The sequence below is a fragment of the Triturus cristatus genome, chromosome 5_2 (genome assembly GCF_964204655.1).
Source record: "Triturus cristatus chromosome 5_2, aTriCri1.1, whole genome shotgun sequence".
In the NCBI taxonomy this organism is placed as follows: Eukaryota; Metazoa; Chordata; class Amphibia; order Caudata; family Salamandridae; genus Triturus; species Triturus cristatus.
Genome location: NC_140588.1, coordinates 502,382,393 through 502,403,715, shown reverse-complemented (window position 1 = coordinate 502,403,715; position 21,323 = coordinate 502,382,393). Strand labels below are relative to the sequence as shown.

The 21,323-nt window shown below is 45.2% G+C and overlaps 1 protein-coding gene across 2 annotated transcripts in view; it reads left to right on the top strand.

Moving 5' to 3' along the window:
* Positions 1 to 21,323, top strand: part of AVL9 (AVL9 cell migration associated) — a 425,217-nt gene that overhangs the window by 254,318 nt on the left and 149,576 nt on the right. For both annotated transcript variants that reach the window (XM_085607507.1, XM_085607508.1), the window contains exon 5: positions 19,556 to 19,645. In XM_085607507.1, the coding sequence (XP_085463633.1) occupies positions 19,556 to 19,645 (90 nt within the window). The remainder of the gene's footprint in view (positions 1 to 19,555; positions 19,646 to 21,323) is intronic.

Here is a 21,323-nt window from a genome sequence, read left to right as displayed (position 1 = left end):
AAGCTACAGAAGCATATAGAGACATTTACAAAAGTCTTCTGAGTAAGTCGAGAGTGCAGGTAGAAAATTCATTACAATTTATACATAGAACTAGAGGGCTAGAGGATAAAGGAATGAAAGGGCAATCAAGAGAATGTTATTTATATGTACTGTATTGTTTATTGTTAAGTAAATCATCTCATGTCAGAAAGCTTGTATAGAAGTCTTTGTTCTTTTTTTTAAAAAATAAACTGAACTTTGTTGGTTTGTGAAGCATTCAGCAAACCACGACGTCCACAGGCCCGATAAAACATTAAAATAAGGGCATAATATGTACATCCTCACATCCTACCCGAATATATCTCGTGGTAGTTCACGGTACTCCAACCATTTTCCCCTTTGTTCTTTGTATTAGTCAATGACATGTCAAGAAAGAGGTACGTTTTTCTCCTCCTAGGTTTTGAACTACCAACTATGATCAGTTTGTGTTTTAGGTAGGTGAGTCAATCCAAGTGTTAAGCTTTGTAATAGAGAATATATTTTAAAGGTGATGCAAACCAAGAGGTAGTCACTGTAGATTGCAAAGTATTGGATGATGTGGTCAGTTTCTTTTCCCCTAAATGACAAATCCTGCTTAGTGAAGGATGTGTTTGATGCGAGCCAGTTCTTACTAGAGAGATTATTGACTGTACCACATTTAATATTAACCCACAAGTCTGTATATAGTGAAGCTATTGCAGACCTAGGGGAACACGGGATATCCCACATATTCAGTTTTCCCCACAGTAGTCTATTAGTCCCATTAAAGGCAATTTTACAATCGGTGAACCAGTCATATAATATGCCATGTGTCTTATTCAGCTTGTTGTTAGCTGGCAGTGAAAGTGTTCTAATGTTGTCTGGGGTGGAGTGGCCTTGCTTGGAGTCAGCTTGATACACAGGGATGATTGTCTTCCACTCAGTTCTTTAATTTAGTCAGTAGAATACTATCATACCATTTGGACTTATGGTTTAGTAAGGAAATTAAATTGGGCTTATTTATGGATGTTGAAACCATTCTGGCAAGCATTAATCAATGGATGTTTTAAGTAGGAGGTCCCAAACATTTGCATTGAATTTGTAAACTCTTGCCCTCCACACCTCCAACATTAAGAATATAGTTGCTACCTTTAGTGACGAATATTTTCCAGATGGGACTTTCACAGTGAATGAAAGATATTTCTCCCCTGGTCTATTGTGTGTGTTTTTGGAGCCCATTAATGTAACTCCACAATCTCCACATAGCCTTTCTTCAGCAAATATCAAAGATCTGGCGACCATTCTGCCTCAGAATGGCAATGTTTCACTTCCCAAGTTTCTTACAAAACTCAGCTTTTCATTTCTGGACTTCGATTTTTAATAAATGGTCCGTAAAAATGATCAATAATTTTCAAATTTTCTGCTTAAGTCCCTCTTTATATACGTATCATAATTCCTTATCATATAATTTTGATGACCGGTGCTGGAATATCCTCACTTTACTATCATTAATTAGTTAGGCTTAAGACAGTTTTCAGGGAAGTTAATAATTCTGCTCATAATTTATCCAAATCTAGGTTGGCTCTTCTACCATGCTAGTTTGAAACTAAAAGTGTTAAGTTCTTGTGAGGAAATCCTTAGTCCCAGATACTTCAATGAGCGCATACCCCATCTTATTCTTTTAAAATCACACACATCAGACTAGTCCACAAACTCTTGATCTTCTTTAAATTTTGAAATAGAGATTTGCATAATGAAGGGCTGGCAATTGAGCACTAGCAAGCTGTGTATTAATAAGTCCAGACTCAGTGGCATAAACTATCAATGACAAGTCTGTTGTCTGATATAGATTTCCTATCTCCTGAATGAAATGTATAGTGAGCTGGGCCACCCTTACATACATCATTATTCAGTAGCTGTAAATCTATACAATGCATGACCAGTAGTACTTAATTCAAAACCCAACTTGTTTTTGATCTGATTGCTGGTGGCATTCAATGGAACACGTCAGTAGGCATTCTTTTTTTCCATTTGCGCACCATGCCAGGATGTTTGTAACAAATTAAAATTAAGATTTCCAGCAACAACCAGTTCCCATTATCGAATCTGATGATTATATTAACAACTTAATTAGGTCTTGGCTAAAACACAGCTTTAGCTGTTTGCTGGCAAACCTATTGTTTCTAGTACATAACATCGGCTTAGAATGGGCTTTGAGTCAACCCCTTATTCATTATTGGATGGCTTTGCTGTCTATCTCAGTTTGTCTGCTTTTAATTTGATTGCTTTCGTCACTATTCTTGTGTTTGACCCGTGCAGAAGCATTTTGTCTCACAATGTTCTGATTGGATGTGTTGTAGCCTTCCCCTGCATACTTAAGGGAACGTTTTTTACTTATTGTATGTTTAGCACTCCATGGGAGTGGATGTGTTGCTTTCTCTTACTACTTTTGCTTCATCCTCCTCCCGGAGATTCTTTCCATTTCCCTCCTTTCCTGCTCCTTGATACACCTCACCTCACTGACCATCTCATTCCTCTTGACAGTATGTTTTATTAGAAGGGCCTGGCAGCTGCGAAGTGCTGCTGGACTGCTCGATTCCATTTTTGCACTGCATGTGCGCTTCTTTTTTTACTTTTTCTTTACTTTTCAATTTACTTTTCCAAAATAACCGCCTGCCATATTGACGCATGTGCACCCGTGCAATTGGCATAAAGGATTAGCAGGAACATTAACTCAGCCTTGAAGACCTACTGTATTTTCCAATGCTTGTTTTTTTTTCTCAAGGCCCAGGTCAAGGTGCACATTATATATTATTAAAAGAATTATCATCTTGTCTGATCTCTCAAACATTGTTTATCTCTATCTGGCAGTTTTATAACTATACAATCTAGCTCTGTTAAAATATACACTGCTCACTCAGTCTAAAGCATGTGGGATGGAATTATCATCACATGGAAAGTTGCTACCAATGACATAGAAGCCTTGAGAAGGTCGCGGGACAATTTCCCAGTTTATGCGACGAAACACGTGTTGGCTGATCAGAAAGAAAAGAATAAAAGAAAGAGAAGATTTCTGAAACTGTGTTTATAATTTGTGTATACTTGCATTGGTATTTAATATTACTCTACAGACGTGCTGTGGATTTTGTGAATATACTCCGTTTACTGTCCATACTTACCCTCTTACAGGATATTTCTGAATGTTTCTGGGGCTTATTTACCTACTTTTGTCAGGGGCATAGGCAGTGCCTAATTTGTAAAAGATTGAGTGGCAGTGCCTAAAGCTCTGCTCAGTAGCCCTCGGCCGGTGCTATTACATGTCGTTGCACTGGAATCCACCTTATGCCTCATTAATGCACCAGCAATCCCTGGTTCATATTAAGCAGTGGACTTACTTCTTTATTTATGTCATGGGGTCTTACTAAATATACACTTTAAATACTAGTGCTAGGATCTATTTATCTGAATTCCCTACTCCTTAATGAGATCTTCGTTGTTAGGGACTCCTCCAAACGTAATTGCACCAAGTGGAAAGTCCCAAGGGTGTTTCATTTTAATATCATCTCTTCTCATGTATGCTTGAATTTCTCCTCTGGGCTTTTGTAGCTCAAGTCACAGTCCATGTCCCTGTAAACTCTGGTTCGACCCTTTAGTCACCATCTCAGATTAAAAGATAGGGAGAGGATGTGACCGAACGAGAGGTTCGAGTCATGGCAATGACGCTCAACATCATGTGGTTCTAGGCAAATCACTTAATCTCCCCATGCCTAACAAAAATGAATGTGTCTGTAGCGAAACGGGTGCTCATGTAAAGTGCTCTGATATCCGATACCTTCGGGTCGAGTTCGCCCTATATGAAACTCCGAATAAAAATAAATGTATTCTTGTTTGCCTGCATTCTTTTGCCTTCCTTGCTATGTCATTTTAAATGAAGATGCTCAATTTGGTTTGACCCTCCCAATTGTTCTCTTGTCTTACTTTCGTCGTTTGTTCTTACTGTTGGGTTAGGAGTTTTTGACTGTGAAAAGAAAATGCGTACATAGTGGCTGTACATTATGGCTGACCTTGGAGCAAAGTCCTATATCTGTTATCTACCACTCTACTTCTCCTTCTTGGTGTGTCGCAGATGATTGTCAAGGCACTTTCTGACTCTCTTTGAATTAACCTTTGCTTATTCTGGGGCAGGAGAGGTACTTCTGAGGTTACTCGTAGCCGTGTCATCCCTGGTTATCTCAGCATCCTCTAATGCAGCCTTCCGGATGCATTTCGGCTCTTATAAAGGTTTCTATTCCAGCCCCTAGCTATATCACTCTCTACATCAATTGCCTGCCATGTTTGTAACACTTTAAATGCCGCTGTGAGTGTAGGAGCGGTTGGCATCAGGTTTTTAGGCCAGCACATTCAAAGGATTCTTTATACACTGAAGGCTGCCTCTGCGAACTAGCATTAAGGGCGGATTCGTAGTTGGCAGCCTGCCCATGTTGTAAGTGCACCATCTAGGTTTGGATAGAGTGCATCACTTAAAGACACTGCAAAACATTAGAAAGGTGGATTATTCTATTTTGAGCACTAATGAGATAAAAGAAAAGCAATTCTCCTGCTATTCCCTCTAATGTTTCTTGCAGCCCGCTAAGAGTCTCCAGATGTAAGGTTTCTGAAGTCTGCTTCTCATTACAAAGCGCTCACTGAGTCCAAATCAAATAATAGAGCGGAAGAAGTAGCTGCATCCAAGTCACTGTAATCAGATTGCGTCTTGTAATCTCAATTTCCTCTCAATATTCAGTGCCATGGTAAATGGCTTGCGTGTTGTGAACAGGGCAGTTTTCTTCTTTTTCTCTTTCTGAAATTGTCCACTTCTAATACAGGAGATTCCTTGTGAGACATTGCTTTCAGAATTGTTCATGATAAACAGTTTAGCAACGTAGTAGAGTATAGGCTAAGGAAAGGTTACCTGCATTCAGCCCTGTGCCTTTAGGACTAATTTCCGTTTCAAGAGATACCTCACAGAGGTGGACGCCCCTCGGAAAGATCTGGGCATAAATTGCTTATTAGTGTCCCTGCTGGAAATTCTGGAAAACCCCAATGATATCGAGAGACTCGCTGTCGTCTGGATGTGGCCTATGACTGACTATGATGAGAGTGCCTTAAACAGCCAGTTGTTGAGGTAGGTGAAAATTAGTATCCTTGACCTCTGAAGATGGGCAGCGATTACAGCTATCACTTTTGTGAACACCTGAGGAACACTGTTGAGGACGAAGGGGGCAGCCAAACTGAAAATGCTCCCCCATGCCTACTTTGAACTGCCGTTAACATCTCTGGAACTGACGGACGTGTCCTGCAGATTCAAGGACACCATCCAGTTACTCAGATTCAGGGCAGACAGTTTCTGAGCCGGTGTGTGCATTTTGAATTTGTCCTTCCAAAGGAAGGCATTCCGTGATCTAACGTTTATGATCGGCCAAAGGCCCCAATCCTTCTGTAGCACAAGGAAATAGCAAGAGTAGCAGCCCTCCACTATTTCTGAGGCTGCAACCATCTTGATATCACCCCCGACATCGCCCCTGCCATCCCCGACGGATATAAGATCCAAAGAAAGGACCGCCCCCACCGCCCAGGAGGAGGGCTCGCCATCACACACAAGAGCTCCCTCTGACTCTCCACCTCCAGCACGAGCAGCCCATTCTCCAACACCAAGCAACTCCACTTCCAGATCTAAACCAGCCCTAGAACTACGCTGCGCAGGACCCTCGTCTACAGACCCCCGGGCCCTCGTGCCTCTGCCGCCACCACCATTGCCGACCTCATTGCACCCCAAGCCATCGCCTCCACGTACTACATTCTCACCGGAGACCTGAACTTCCATCTCAACAACCGCAGCGACCACGACTCCACCACTCTTCTCGACAACCTCGGACTGAAGCAGCTTGTCACCATCCCCACCCACAGAGCGGGACACACCCTCGACCCCATCTTCGCAGGAGGGACAAACATCCACTTCAGCCACACCACGCAGCCCCTCTGGACAGACCACCACTGCGTACTTAACCTTCAGCACCACCACTGCACCCAAACCCGCCCCACGTCCGCCACGAAGTAACTGGAGCAAGATCACAGAGGAACACCTCAACACCACCCTCCTCCACGACCCCCCCTCCACCACGATCGACGCCAACTCCGCAGCCAAAGAACTACACTGCTGGATCGCCGGCTGCGCTGACAAGCTCGCAAACCTCCGCCACCCCATCAAACAATGCCCCCTGAAGGCCGCCTGGTTCACCACCGACCTCCAAGTAGCAGGCGCTCCTGCAGTCACCTCGAGAAACTCTGGCGGAACACGAAACCACTCAGACCAGAACTACAGCAACGCCAATAATTAATACCACCAGCGCATAAGAGCCACAAAGCCTTTATCAAGAACAAAATCCACACCAACGCAAGTAAGGCAAAATAACTCTTCGACGTCATACAGCAGTTCACCAAACCCCCCCAGCGAAGCCACGGACGTCTCACCATCTCAGGACCTCTGCAACAAGCTCCGCTCCTACTTCCACCTGAAAATCAAGGCCCTCTATGACAATTTCAGCGAACAGACTCCGGACACCACCCCCCTCTCGAACACCGACAGCCAGCGGACCATCACCACCTGGAAACCCGCCACCACTGAAGACACCACCACGACCATGAAGAACACACACTCAGGAGCCCCCAGTGACCCCTGTCCACCGCACATCTACCACAGAGCGGCGGCTGCCGCCAAAGCACCCGAACTAGGCACGACCATCAAAGCCTCCCTCGGATCCGGCATCTTCCCCGATGACTGGAAGTGGGCAGAGGTCAAGCCCCTCTTCAAGAAACCATCAGCCGACCCGACGGACTTGAAAAACTACCGGTCCATCTCTCTCCTGCTCTTCGCAGCCAAAGTCACCGAGAGATTCATCAACGCCCAGCTGACCACCTTCATCAAAGAGAATGGCATCCTCGACTCCTCCCAGTCCGGATTCTGCAGCAACCACAGCACTGATACCGCCCTCCTCGCTGCCACCGATAACATCCGCATGCTACTCAACCAGGGCCACACTGCGGCCCTCATCCTACTAGACCTCTCCGCAGCCTTCAACACCGTCTTACACCGCACTCTTGCTGCCAGACTCCACGACGCCGGTATGCGGGGGAACCACCCTTGACTGGATCCGCTCCTTTCTCTCCGGCAGAACCCAAAGGATCAGACTCCTCTCCGAACCTACAGATATCAGCTGTGGAATAGCCCAAGGATCCTCGCTCCGCCCCACGCTCTTCAACATCTCCATGGCCCCCCTTGCCGCCATCATCAGACAGCATGGGCTCAGCATATTATCTTACGCCGATGACACTCAACTCATCCTCTCTCTCACGAAGAAGCCCGAAGACACCAGACTCAGCTTCCAAGAAGGAATGAAAGTTGTCACAGCTTGGATGATCAACAGCTGCCTAAAACTGAACTCTGAGAAAACAGAGGTCCTCGTCCTTGGACCTCTCCCCCGCAATGGACAGCTCCAGGCGGCCCCTGCTCTCGGAATCCCACCCACCCCGACCAACCATGCCTGGAGCCTCTGCATCATTCTAGACTCCTCTCTCACCTTGACCCGCCAGATCAACGCCGTCGCCTCCACCTACTTCAACTCCCTCCGCAAGATCTTCAAGTGGATCCCCCTCTGAATGCAGAAGACCATCACCCACGCCCTCAGAACCAGCAGACTGGACTACGGCAACGCCCTCTACGCCGGAATCAACAAGACCCTGCTACACAATCTCCAAACCATCCAGAACACCGCAGCCAGACTCATCCTTGGAAGCCCACGACACGAGCTCATGACCCAGCACCTACGAGACCTACACTGGCTCCCCATGGAGAAGCGAGTAACCTTCAAGCTACTCACCCACGCATACAACTCCCTCCACAACATCAGACCCAAATACCTCAACGAAAGAGTCGCCTTCCACGTACCCAAAAGGAACCTCTGCTCTGCTGACCTTGCCCTGGCAGAGACCTCACGCAACCGCAGAACCAGAGCAGACGGAAGAGCCTTCTCCTATGTCGCAGCAAAGATATGGAACGAGCTCCCAGTCAACATCAGACGCTCCCCAACTCTGCACACCTTCAGGAAGAGCCTCAAGACCTGGCTCTTCCACTGATCCGGAACTTCGCACTCCCCCACCCCCTCCATGCCTTGAGACCCTCACGGGTGAGTAGCCCGCTTTATAAACCCTTGATTGATTGATTGATTGACCTTTGGAAAGTAAAACTCATACCTCTTGCAACAGAATGGATAGGTATTCCCCTGAGATTTGCTCTTATATGGGGGCAAAGGTTGGTGGAGCAGAAAGAAATGGTAGGGCATAGCCACGCTGAACGTTTAATTTATCTATCTTTCAGACATGATAGACCGCCACCTGGGAGAAAATTCTGGATTCTGCCTCCCATATGGTGGTTGTGTGCTACTAATGGCAAACTAAAGCAAATTGGTGACTGTTGCAGGGGAAGGGGATTGAGAGGCCTTATACCCCTGTAGGCCTGCATGTTGCCGGTCACAGCCACATCCTTGGCCTTAAAAAGGACTGGCATGATTGCAGCAGTGGTAGACAGATTTGCATTGCCTAAAATGCCAGCTCCCTACAATTAACTCAGAATTTCCTAAACTGGTGAGGAAGCTGTTTGGTAGGGGTCAAAAGACTCAGGGGGTTGTTTGCGGTCATTTGGAAGCATGGAGCATGCCGGGCTACACTCTGTGTTGCAGTGCACGTATTAGGGTGGACAGTCTCCATCATTATGTTCTAGTCCCAATTGAACTTACACGCCTAATACCAGTCTATGGCTATCATACCACACGCTCTCTTTACCCACATATAACTGGGAATTGGATTACACCAACTTATTTGTACAGCTCGACTTGGATATTTAGTTTATAGCATTGAACAGATGCCTAGCAACAGCTTTGGTTTAAGATAATTCTCACAACTCTGTCACAACCCAGTGGATTGGTTGTTGCCTTATATTGACAGTGCCCTGAAGAAGTCCTATGTAAAAGGGACGAAATGCGTTGGCTGGAGGTTTCTTATGAGCTGAACAATAAAGAAGTAACATTATACGTCTTGTAGTTACAGCCACTTTCTTCATTGAACTATGATTCTTCAATATTTATGGATAATTCTTTATGGACTTTTCTGATTAGCAGTGATGCAGCTCCAATTCAGTTTTTCTTGGTGTGCTATGGCTCTGCTTTCTTTGAAACCTTCCGGGACAGAATTGGCTATTTCCCAGAACAGATGTGAGCCATCAAAAGGCATAACCATGAGAGAGGTCTGAACAGCTCCAGGTAACACTGTGGAGTGCATCCACACATGGCGGGAGAGCACCACACTGGCGTCAATCTCCCTTCCCAGGCAATCAGTAGTATCAAGGGCAGCATGAATCCTGTATTTGGCCGCACCTTGACCATCCTGAATTGTTTGCGCCTAAAGTCTTCTGGGTCCACTGACGAGAACTCGCTGGCCATGTCCCTAATGATGCATTATAAGCAGACTGCATTGGCCGATCTTCATGTTAGGCTTGCCAAAGAGAGCATTTTTTTCCAAACACCTCAGTTCTCTTAGGCTCCCTAGCTGGGGGAGCTTTGGGGAATGAATTAGAGTTCACCTTGCCGGCTGAAGCCTTAGTAACTAGAATCTCTGGAGTAGGATGTTTTGAGACTTAATCAGGGTTGGCAGATACCAGTCTGTCACGTCTGGCAACCTGCCTGTCCACTGGTGGGCAAGAACAGGGCTTTGACCAGGTGCCAATTAACGTGTCAGGACCTCAGTGCTCAGATGTGGACTCAGTTGCTCATTGGATTATCACTGCAAATCATGCACTGTCTCCCATGGGAAGTCCCAATGGCAAGTTCAACCCTTTATCAGGGGAAGTATCAACCCCACTGGCGTCTTAGAAGTCCATGAAAAAATTACCATCATTTTAATATGGGGTTAAATCCTTCCCATTCCGACATCCTAATCTCTGGGTATTGGCAAGATTTGGCCAGAATTGAAGCCAAAAAGACAATTTACATGTCTGTCCTAATGGAGGCATAGGATCATACTTTGGCTGTATGGTGACTAGTTGCACTTTAGTCATTTCAAAACATGACATTGGTTATGATTGAGCTGAAAACGGTTCAGGGTTAGACATCAGAAACAGCTCTGAATCCTCTCCCGGTGCCGGCAGTGTCAGTTCTGGCAGTGTCAGTACCGGTATCGACAAGAGAGGGACTAGCATAGGTCATGGAGCCAGGGTGGAAGCCTGTATCGAAGCTGGTACAGAACACATACAAGATCCAAGGGGGTCAGACGGCGCTGAAGACGTATCTTCTGGCAGTAACCTGTCTGATGGGACCTGTAGATCTTTGTGGCCCAAAGAACCCCAGATTTCTACTGCATGGCCTTCTTAAATGTGCCAATTTACTGCGGCGTCACCAAAGGGTTGGAGAATTAGGGTCACTCCGGATCCAACTATGGAAACAGCTCTGAACCCAGAGATTTGGAAGGAGACTGACTAACATTGCGACACCCAGTCATGACACAAGAAGCTACTTGCTTTTAAAAAGGCTTGTAGGAAACTGGGTTTCTTTTGCAGTACCCCCCCCACACTTTTTGCCTGGCTTTTGATGCAACTCTGACTGTAGAGTACTGGGTCCCCTTCTGATAGGGTTCCCAGTACCAGTGTTCTTTCACAGAAACTACACCACAATTGGTACAACTTCAGTTACCCCTGTGAGTCCCTAGTAAATGGTATCCCTGGACCTTGGGCATGAGTACTGAAGAGGGTCCTCTGGGACTGCAGCACTGGTTGTGTCACCCCAGGGACCCCTCACCAAGGCTATACTTTCTGCCATTGCAGGCTGCGTGTCTTGGTGCAGATTAATCCGAAGAGTTGACATGGCACACAGTCCTGTGTGCCATGCCTCCGAAACACTGCATATGGTATAGGTAAATCACATCTACTACCGGCCTTTAGCCCGAAGGCAGGGTGCACTATATCCTATGTGAGGGCATATCTGCTTGAGCAGTGTGTAATCTATTCAGAGATTTTGTAAGTGCACAGGTAACCCATGAGAGTGCCTGGGCTGGATACTTGTCAACACAAGTTTCCTAGCTCCATGAAAGCTTCACTGATTTCCAAGATGTTTGGTACCAAACATCTTGTCTTGATAAATCATCACTGATACCAGTGGTCGATTTAATAATTCATTCACACAGGAATCAGGGTCCTCTGAAAACCTACCAAGCGCTGGTGTAGTTCCTGACTTATTTTCACCAGCCTGCCACTACCAGACCTGTTTCTGACCTCATGGGGTGAGAGCCAGCACTCCCAGAGGACAGAGGCAAAGCCTGCTCTCAGCCGGGGAACTTCTCACATCCTCCAGGACAGGATGGCCTTCCTGGGCGGAAAGCTTCATAGGCGATGAAGCCTTTGAAATCCAGCCCAGGAGCCTCCAGATAGGGGGGGGGGAGCCAAGCCCCTTTTCCTGCTCCACTTTTGGCGGGAGGAAAGGTGGGAACATTTGTTAGATTAAGGAGGAGGGTCCCTACTTAGCTTACACCCTTAGATCGGGGCAGGTGATGTGAACCACTCTCCTGAAATAACTCCATTTTAGGGTGGTGGCAAAACATCCTATCAGGGCTAGGGTAGTGCCTCTTCCCACAGGAAGTTTTCGCTCGAGGGTGTAGACACTCTAAAGGTAGGTAGCCCATTGGCTACTACTACTGTCTCCCCTTCTAACGCCCTTAGATTCAGTATTTAGGTGGCACGCCGAGACCTGAACATCCTATTCGACCGACAAGAGAAGACCAGGACAAAGAAGACCTCCTGCTCGAGAACTGAAGCCCTGCTGCAGAAGAAAAAGGCACCAAACCCTGCCTGCTGCTTCAAGGACTCGACAGTCGCTGCTGCTGTGTCATCCTGAAACCTGAGAGGACTCCAAGAACCCCGGAGTATCTCCAGCCTTCAAGAAATCAGAGAGAAGCTCCCTTGGAGAGAAGGTATCACTCCCTGCACACAGCAGGCACCGTTTCCGTGATGGCCAGTTTGTTGACTTGGTGCTCCCCGACGACCCTGATGCAGCACCGAAGCAAGAGAAGGTACAACCGCTCTGGAACTTCAGCTCTGTCTCCCCACCCAAGTTTGGAGACACCAGACCCTACCGGAGCCGCGGTGTACCAATACCCTGGGTTTCGAACCCCTAACGGCAAAAAACAAAAAGAAGAGTACCCTCTGGACTCCCAAAGCACTAGAAGCAAGCACCCGTCAAGGGACATCAAAACAACTGAGTGGCCCTCTTTGTCTTTGCACACCAGCTCCTAAGACCTCAGCACTCTGCTCCTGGCTGATCTGGGACGCTTCCAAATTTCTTCTGCTGGAACTTTGAATCTGGTCCTGACATCGACCTAAAACGAGAAGGTGAACTTCGTGAAAGCATTGCCTGAATTTCTATGCATTTTTCTGCTTTTTCCCCATCGTTTCCTATGGTGCTTAATTGCGCATAGAAGTGATATATTTTTGCAAAATTGTATCTCTGAAAGTATTTACCTTAGAACTGCGCTCTTGGTCTTCAAAATTATTTAAAAGTCAAAATTATTTTTACAAATTGATCTTAGATTTATTCTTAAGTTTGTGTGTCATTTAATGCCTCTGTGAGTACAACAAATACTTAAAACTACCCTCTGATAAGCCTAACTGCTCGCCCACACTACCACAAAAAGAGAGTTAGTATTATCTTTTTATACCTCTGCATACCCATTGGGGATTCTCCGCACTCTCTACATAGTGTACTTCATTTTAGTACACTGCACAGAGAGCCAGTTTCCTACAGGGCCGCAGATACATTGCTCATACTGAATATGAACCATCTTCCTATGTTTGCTTCTCACAATTGTTAGTGGCTATTGGTGACTAGCTGTCTTTTAGCTTTTGTAATATTTAGGCCTAGTAGTCCATCTGGAAATAGTATTTAATATACTTCGTGACTATTTATTGGAATACTGACGACTCTGCTATTAAGGATTTTCTTGTATGTATAATCAATTTGGTGGATAAATGTCATTTCAAATGTTGTGTTTGCTTTGCTATACAATTGCTGTGCTCTGTTAGGTTTACTGTACCTAAAAATAAATAAATAAATACATACATAATAAAGCAATAAATTAAATTCAAGATATTTAATCAGCAGTGGGATACTTGAATAATGACGCAATAAATAAATCAAAATAATAACTAAAGATTAGACCTGGAGAGTTTTTACTACAAAATCTATGTATGGGTCAAGGAACTAGCAGACGAGGGAGATGTGAATATGTTGAAACATCTCTTGTATCTTTGCAACTGATTAAGAGCAGGTATCTCGTCTCTTTAGTATTTGTAAACTTATCTCCGTATCATTCGTTGGCTGCGTATCCTTTGGCTACATACGGAGCTCAGGTTTGTCTTTTTTTTTTTTTAAACATGAACAAAAATAACAAACTTGATCCCCAGTTTCTAGCTGTCTGACTAATATTATCAAGCAGAGAGTCAGCTAGTGATTTCAGTATCCGAAATCTGGAGAGTGTTCAGGAATAAGTTGTGTAATAGAATGGGAAGCTTGGAATTGGATGGAATGATGCAGAAGAGTATTTGGGAACGGTTGGCGGATTCTGCAGACATTAGGCAGATGCTAGTGCCCTGTGGGAAGGAAGTGTAACAGTTCACACAACCGAGGATCTGCTCCTCGGCTCCTTAAGAACGCTATGGACAGAGGACAGTAACACCAGATACATGTATTACTGGGATGACGCATACAGACTTTTTAAAGTATTAAAGTGGTACTCCTGGTGTTAAAAGTCGAAAGATATAGAGCCTTGAAGAAAAAGTGCAACACTTGGCCCCTTCTCTGGCTATAATAAACTGAATGTTTATAAATCTGTACTGATCGGCTCTCGTTAGGATTAATCGGTCATCCTGGAGATCACATGAGATCCTTGAATACATATAAGATCAAATCATGACTATAGCAGAGCTTGCCCTTTAAACAAGTGGCTGTTAAATGCAAAAATGATTACTCCAAACAATGGAATGTAGAGGTCTAGACACCCATTATGATACTTGATTTGCTGGCCATAATGACTGTCATTTGCCTGCTCAGTAAGAGTTCTGTGGCTCCCAGATCCCTGTTCTGTCAAATGTTGTTGTGCGTATTCATTGTAATTCCCTCTTGATGAATGATTTTCTAACCTCAGCCGCCCTGGTTTCTAAGGCCTGGTGAGGTCTCAACCAGTCAGTGTTTTTTACACGGTGAGTGCTTTATGGCCTAACCTTCAAATTGTGCTGCGATTGATGGACTATTCAGTCGCTGCACAAAATGCCCTTTTGCAGGAGTCACAAAAGCTCCTTTTCATGGGACAAGAGTCTGTTTGCTGATCATTTCGAATAGTTGCAAACAAGGATGGGGGCCTGTGAGGGACCTGCTGTCTACTTTCCTCCTTTCACTGAACTCACACTTTTTAGGTCACGCCTAGCGAAACCAGCGCATGCGCTGTTCTTGCTATTGCGAGTACCTTTTGGAATCGATTCTGCTGAGGGCTTTTATGTACGCGCCTGCATGGAAAAACATGGCCGCTTTTGCCATTTGTCCATAGCAGACAGAATGCGCGTGTCTGTAGGGACTGTGGACAGTCCCACGCCATTTTGTTGCTATAGCAACGAAAATTCCGCTTCGCTCATAGCTCAGAACCAGCGTGCACCCTGCAGTCCCCCCAGCACAAGCAGGCATCCACTTCTGTCTTTTTGCTGACCTGCAGTTCCCACGGGGCACATTGTTATGCAGCACGATCATTTTTCATTTTAGCGGTCTCGCTTCTTTATATAATTAATTTACAGTCCTCAAGTTTCTATTTGGATCTGTTCGGTGGAGAGTTGTGTTTGCGCAAGAGTTTTCCTTTCTGAGGTCTTAGACTCTATTTGCAATCCAGTTTGGTGTCCTGCAACAAGCTGGTGCGAAAGGGACTACTCAAGGGGGGCAGGCATGGGACTGCTTTGCTGGGGAGGGCGGGTGTTCATGTCCGCTAATCAAGCTCCGTTATTTTCACGTTCTCTCATCAATAACTTGGAGTATTGTTTTTCATTTCAATGACTATGCTGCCTTTTACATGTTTTATCAGGGCTGTTTGTCATGACAATAGCCACCACGCTTAGCCTTGTTGGTGGCAATACGGTATGTGAGGAGATTTACTCTTTCAGAGTAGCGTGTCTGTAGCAGTCCTTATGCTCCACTCGGTGTATCGCAGATAACTTGTACGGCTTTCACAGTGTTTTCTCACTTCTAACTATTTTATTTAAGTGGCTTGTTTAGAATTGTCTACTTCACCTCGTGTACCATAGCAGTCCCAGACACCTTTATGTTGCAGCCAGTTCTACAACACATGTTCCTTGGGGGGTGGGGGGTTCTGCCGACAGAGCTCTGCTGAACTGCCTGCCCCTCGGTGCCACCTGCAGGCGGGTTTCAACCACTGGACTTCTCTGGCAGGTGCCAGGTGCCAATGTGGTGCCCTTACCACAGCCCTGGCAGTGCTGCTGGGCACACGGCTGCAGCCGCGGTGATTGGCCCCGGGGGTGGCATCTGCATCGTTGAGGCTTCCATCAGCGCAGCCGATAAGTTTGTGGGGGAGAGGGGGGTTGTAAGTATGGGTGGGGAGCGGGAGTGAAGCACAGATCAATTCATTAGGGTATTAAGTGACAATCTCGTTTGTAATCATTTTGCCGTGCTCCAGGCCCAATCCGGTTCCTTTCTCCCCCACCCCCCCCTCTTCTCTTTCAGTCGCTCTCCTCCTGTAAACAATTTGATTCTCATCAGCAATGCTTATTGGCAAGATCGGCAGTAGTCTCTCCGCCCTGTCCCTTCTTGTTCTTATACTTTCTCTTTATACATATTCTCTCTCCTCATTCTTTCCCACCCATGTCCCCATACATTCATAATCTCTCCTTCACTTCACATCTTATCTTTCCATTCTCCACTTCCTTTCTTCTCTTAACCAATCTCTCCGTCCTTTCTCTTTTCACGTCATTCTTCTGTTCTCTGCTCATACGTTGTCACTACCCCCTCTCCTTTGCAGGGGGAATCCCCCCACTGTCATGTTTCATTCTCCTTGTCTCCATCCATTCTCTCCTCCCTCATTCTGTCTCTCCACTCACTATATCATACGTTTCTTTCTCTCTCTTTCCTTTCCTTCTCTTCTGGCGTCCCTCCAGTTCACTGCCTTTCAGCCCTCTTGAGACTGCGCTGTTCTAAGTCGGCCCAAGCTTGCTACAAACCATCCCTTCAAATCTGGACTCGTCTTACTGCTAGACGGAGTACGGTTGTTCAAAAATATAAGTCCAGTGGAAAGGTTTTGCAAAGGCAGCTTTGGGTGAAATTCAGCCGCGACCCTTTTAGGTAAGAGCAGTGGGTGCAGGTGGGGTTGGATTTCGAAAGACGACGACGAGGCAAAATGATTTCATTTTCACTTGTGGTCGTCTCTTGAATCCCTACTAAAACAAAATTAAGTTGGAGAACCTTCCCACATAAAACAAGCATTGGCATAGCCAATAGGTCTCGCCTTTGGGACCTTATAAGTATTTAGTTATGCAGCACATATCCTTAAAGCAACAATATTAACTGTTGCATAGCTAAACACTTATAGGGTCCCAAAGGCGAGACCTATTGGCTATGCCAATGCTTGTTTTTCAAGAATCCACTGCTACTTGAAGGAGACATGGGCTGCTTTATTAAAATGTTAATATTCAGTTAATGTCATGGGACGGGGGCTGGGGGTTCAGTTGTAAATCACTGATGTATTACATACTATCTCTCAAAAGAGACGGGGACACCCACCCGTATGCCACTTGGCCTAGGCAGTTCACTGTGGTTTGCAAAGTGTACTTTGAAAGACTTTTCCGACGCGCAAAGCACACGTTGTAAATTCCAACACACTGTTTTGCGGGTGTTAAGCCTATGGTTTTGTGAACTGTACGCTTTGTAAAACCACTTCTGCAAGTTTTTTTTAGTTTTGCACATCTGACGCATAATTTTCTGGCGGGTAAGCTTGAGAACCGTGAATGCGAGCATGAAAACGGGTTCACCATTCCGGGGGTCTTTAAACCAACGGGGTTGTTGTGTTTTTGTTGTTAAGCATTGCTTAATCTTGCATTCCCTACGAGTGTTCCATTTTTCCCGGATGTTGTATTACTTTTTTTTTCAGGCAGCACATTACTCTCGCCTAGTGCATAATTTGAATTCAGTCATAGCCAGGTGTTCATAACTGGCACAAATGAGCTGTGGAACTCAGTGCCTGTAGGTCAAAAAGGTGTTCAGAATACGTAGCCTTTTAATCCTTGGCCTCTCAGCAAATAGCGGTGATCACTTGTGCCAGATGCAGGTGGGATTCTGTGCAAATACGTGGGCAGATTGGTGCTCGATTTTATTGTATATGTTTAAGCCACGCTCCTTTCAGGAACTTCCCACTTTCTTCAGCCCACTTAAAGCCCCGTGTACACCATACACAACGTGAGATACGCGTAAAGTGCATGTCCATCTCGCAGGTACCGTAACAATTGTTAATGAGCCTATCACAACAGGGTGACAAAAACATCCGCCCACCTATCTATTAACTCGTTCAGCCACCTGTCCACCCACCCACCCACCCACCCATTCAATTCAGCATCTATTATGCTTATTCATTATTTCATCCATCCTTACATCCATAGGTTTATTTATGTAGCCACCATTTACTATTTTCATCAATTTTTCCAGCCAGCCAACCTACTACTCTGCAGTGCAATCCTACAAAGTGTAATATTTGTTTTTGGTAAGGTCGCGCTTAGGCGTTTCAATAATATATAGTTTTATGTCCGCTATACCAGTTACTTAAAGAATGCAAATATTTGCATACGTTTTCTCCTGTTTAAAACTTATCATTGCAAAACGTGCAAAAAGCCCTGCAACTATGACGTAATACAAGCAAACAAAACTTGAATGCTTAGGAAGTAGCGTTGTTTCTGTGTGAAGCTTAATATCCCTACATTTCGACCACTTCACTCACTCTCTGACAGAAGAACATTCACAGATACTGGTCACAACCATGATACCATTCTGTAGGACCATATAAATAATCTTTTTGTTCGAAAATAGCTGTCTCCTAGATTAACACATTTACAGACTAAATCTATCAATGTTTAAAAAAAAAATAGAAACATAAACGCTACGTTGCCGTTTAGCAAGCAAATACTTTTTGGGGAAATAAAAGAAATTAAAATCCCCTTATTATGTTGCACGTCGGAATACAGTTTTTCTCACCTTCGACTTGTTTTTAGCCAAAAAAAGGACTTTATTGGCTTATTTGTCTTGACGTTTTGTTAACCTGCTTCACTAGGCTTTGAAGTCAGCAAGTGAAGTAAACGCACTTCCCTCAGTAAAACACGTGGTTTTAACACATAGTTCAGTGAAATCCATGTAAAATAAGCATTGGCATATTCAATAGGTCTCGGCTTCGAGATCTTATAAGTATTTAGTTATGCAGCACAATATCCTTGGTGCAACAACATCAACTGTCAAAGGCAAGACCTATTGGCTATGCCAATTCTTGTTAGTTTTGCACATCTGGCGCTTAACTTTCTGGCGGGGAAGCTTGAGAACCGTGAATGCGAGTAGGAAAACGGGTTCACCATTCCTGGGGTCTTTAACCCCTTCCCCGCTCATGACGGAACCACTCCGTCATGAGCCACGGTTGCGCTGTGCTCATGACGGAGTGGTTCCGTCATGCTACGGCCGTTGGCGGCCGCTCCGCCCACGCGGCGCTAATTCCCCGCCTGTGCAGGCGATTAGCGCAGTGGGCGGAGACGTGACGGAACCACTCCGTCATGAGCACAGCTCAACCGTGGCTCGTGACGGAGCGGTTCCGTCACGAGCACCGCGCCACCGCACTGCCCCAAACCCCCCCCCACCCAGCGCCGCGGCGGAATTCCTGCCGCGGCGAAGGGGTTAAACAACGGGGTGTTGTGTTTTGGAGTGGGAGGATTTCTGGCACGTGCGCGTCGCACGTCGGCGATGACGCAGATCAGACGGAGGAGCTTGAACGAAGGCCGTGCTTGAGCACCACCTATCGTTTTCTAACCAGGAGCTGCAGCATGGCACATCCGGGGCGAGGGGCACACCGGCAAGTAGAGCAGCTGACCCCGGCGTGCTGCCCTTTTCTGCCAGGCAATAAAAGCTGATTATGGCCCATTCTCTTTTCATTGGCCCTCTCTTGCAGATCAGGCCCATTATTACTGGCACCGGAATGAAGCCATTTTAACCTCAACGTCAGGCAGTAGTGCTGATTTTTTTGTACTGGAAATGGTGGGTATTTTAATATGGAATACAGTTTTAAACAAAATATGAATCGTGAAAACAAGTGTCTAGAGATTGAAAACAAGTTAGTTATGGGTTTTCTCGTCATGTGCTGTTGTGTACGTTCCTTCATATAATGGTCTTTGTTTTCACAGCCGCTGTATGGATTACTGCAGGCAAAGCTTCAACTGATTACGCATGCCTATTTTGAAGAAAAAGACTTTTCTCAGATTTCGATTCTGGAGGTAAGTTTCAGACACCTGTTCGAGTATCACGAGGGCGTGCAGGTTCTTTCTGTGCTAAAGCTGCGGCTGCCTTGTCACCACCTGGCAATCCAAGATATCCCTTTGTCATCTGGGGAATTAGGCAGAGGGGTCGGTCTGTGGATTACAAAAAGGTGTGACATCTGTGGCCTGAATCGAGAGTGCACTGGCACTAGTTCTGAGTGTGTGGCTGTGGCAGCACATGGTCACACATATATACTTTTCAGCATGTAGTACTGCCCTAAGCCACAGATCCAACGTATAAGTTCTAGCAGTAAAGTAGCTAATCACCCTAAATGACTCGTCATCCAAACTTTATTATATATGGAGCAATAGAAATAGTCAGTGTTTATGAGATGGGGCAGTGCTTAATTTGTAAAACAATTCGTTCCGGTGCCCAAAGCGCTGGTCAGAAGCCTGGGGCTGGTACAATTAAATGCCAGCATGCCGAATCCCAAAGCTGGTAGTCTTAAATACACTGCGTGCCTCTTGAATACACTGCCAGTCTCTTCCTGACCCCTTATATCGCTCTTGCAGGTTCCAGCTTTCTGCCTTTGTGACTGTTGTTCAGTCTTTCTCTTCCTCCTTTGCGGTTTGTTTTTCTCAGAAAAATAAGTGCCGGTCCCCAAAAATAAGTGCTGGTGGCCCCGACTGGCAGCAACTAAGCACTGGATTAGGACACGCACATGGGGTGCATTGACCTCACGCCCTGTTCTCTCCAAGGTTCCCAGCAACCTCCTCTTTGGCAACTGCCACTGAATCCTGTTGACCACCTTTAGTATCCGCTTCTGTCTGTTAACGTTTAAGTTTATGAAATAAACATAATATACTTATTTGAATGTTCATGAGCCTACATACATGAGGTTCGATGATTTGGAACACAAGTTAACATTAATATAAATTATGTCCTTTCTAGCTGTGAAGCCCTCAAACAGCTCAAGGTCCAATTGACCCCAAAATTGAGATTTGAGGTAGATGTTTTTCCTCAAAAGTTGCTGTTTTGACAGAAAATATAGCCATCTCTGCTGGCCCCCTTCTGCCTCTCTCGTGTTAGCGTGAGAGCACTGCATATGTTAGCACATTAAACCCAGACCCATTCCTTTGCTAATGCTTGTCTTTGTGTGGAATGTTTTTTGTTCATTTTGAAGGGGGACTGTAGTGTAATTAGTGTTTGTGTTTGTTGGTGCATAGGCAAATGGAGTGTAAGTGCCTCATTCTTTCGCACAATGTTGTGTAATCATGCAGTTACATAGACACAAAGGTAATTTTTTGCAGGAATAAATCTATAAGTGTAGCTTTACTTTTATACTTTGTAGTAAATGTACTACCTTTGGCCATTCACCATTTCCAAGTGTAAATTTACTACAGAGTGTAAACTCGCATGTATCCACCCCTTGAAACCGGTGTAGAACCCAATTTACAGGTGCTAAGTTACTACTAGTAACTTTTCACACTCAGTTGGAGGTCCCTACTATTGGGATGGAAATCTCCCTACGGTAAAACATAGGTACATTTAAAAATGTTAATTCAACTTTAAAAAAAATAGTAAAAATACATTTTTGTTAAATATTAATGAAATAAAAAACTGCTGCAGCACTATTAACTTAATTTTGAATTGAGTATTTATTTAATGTAAATACACTAAATGACAGTTCATTTT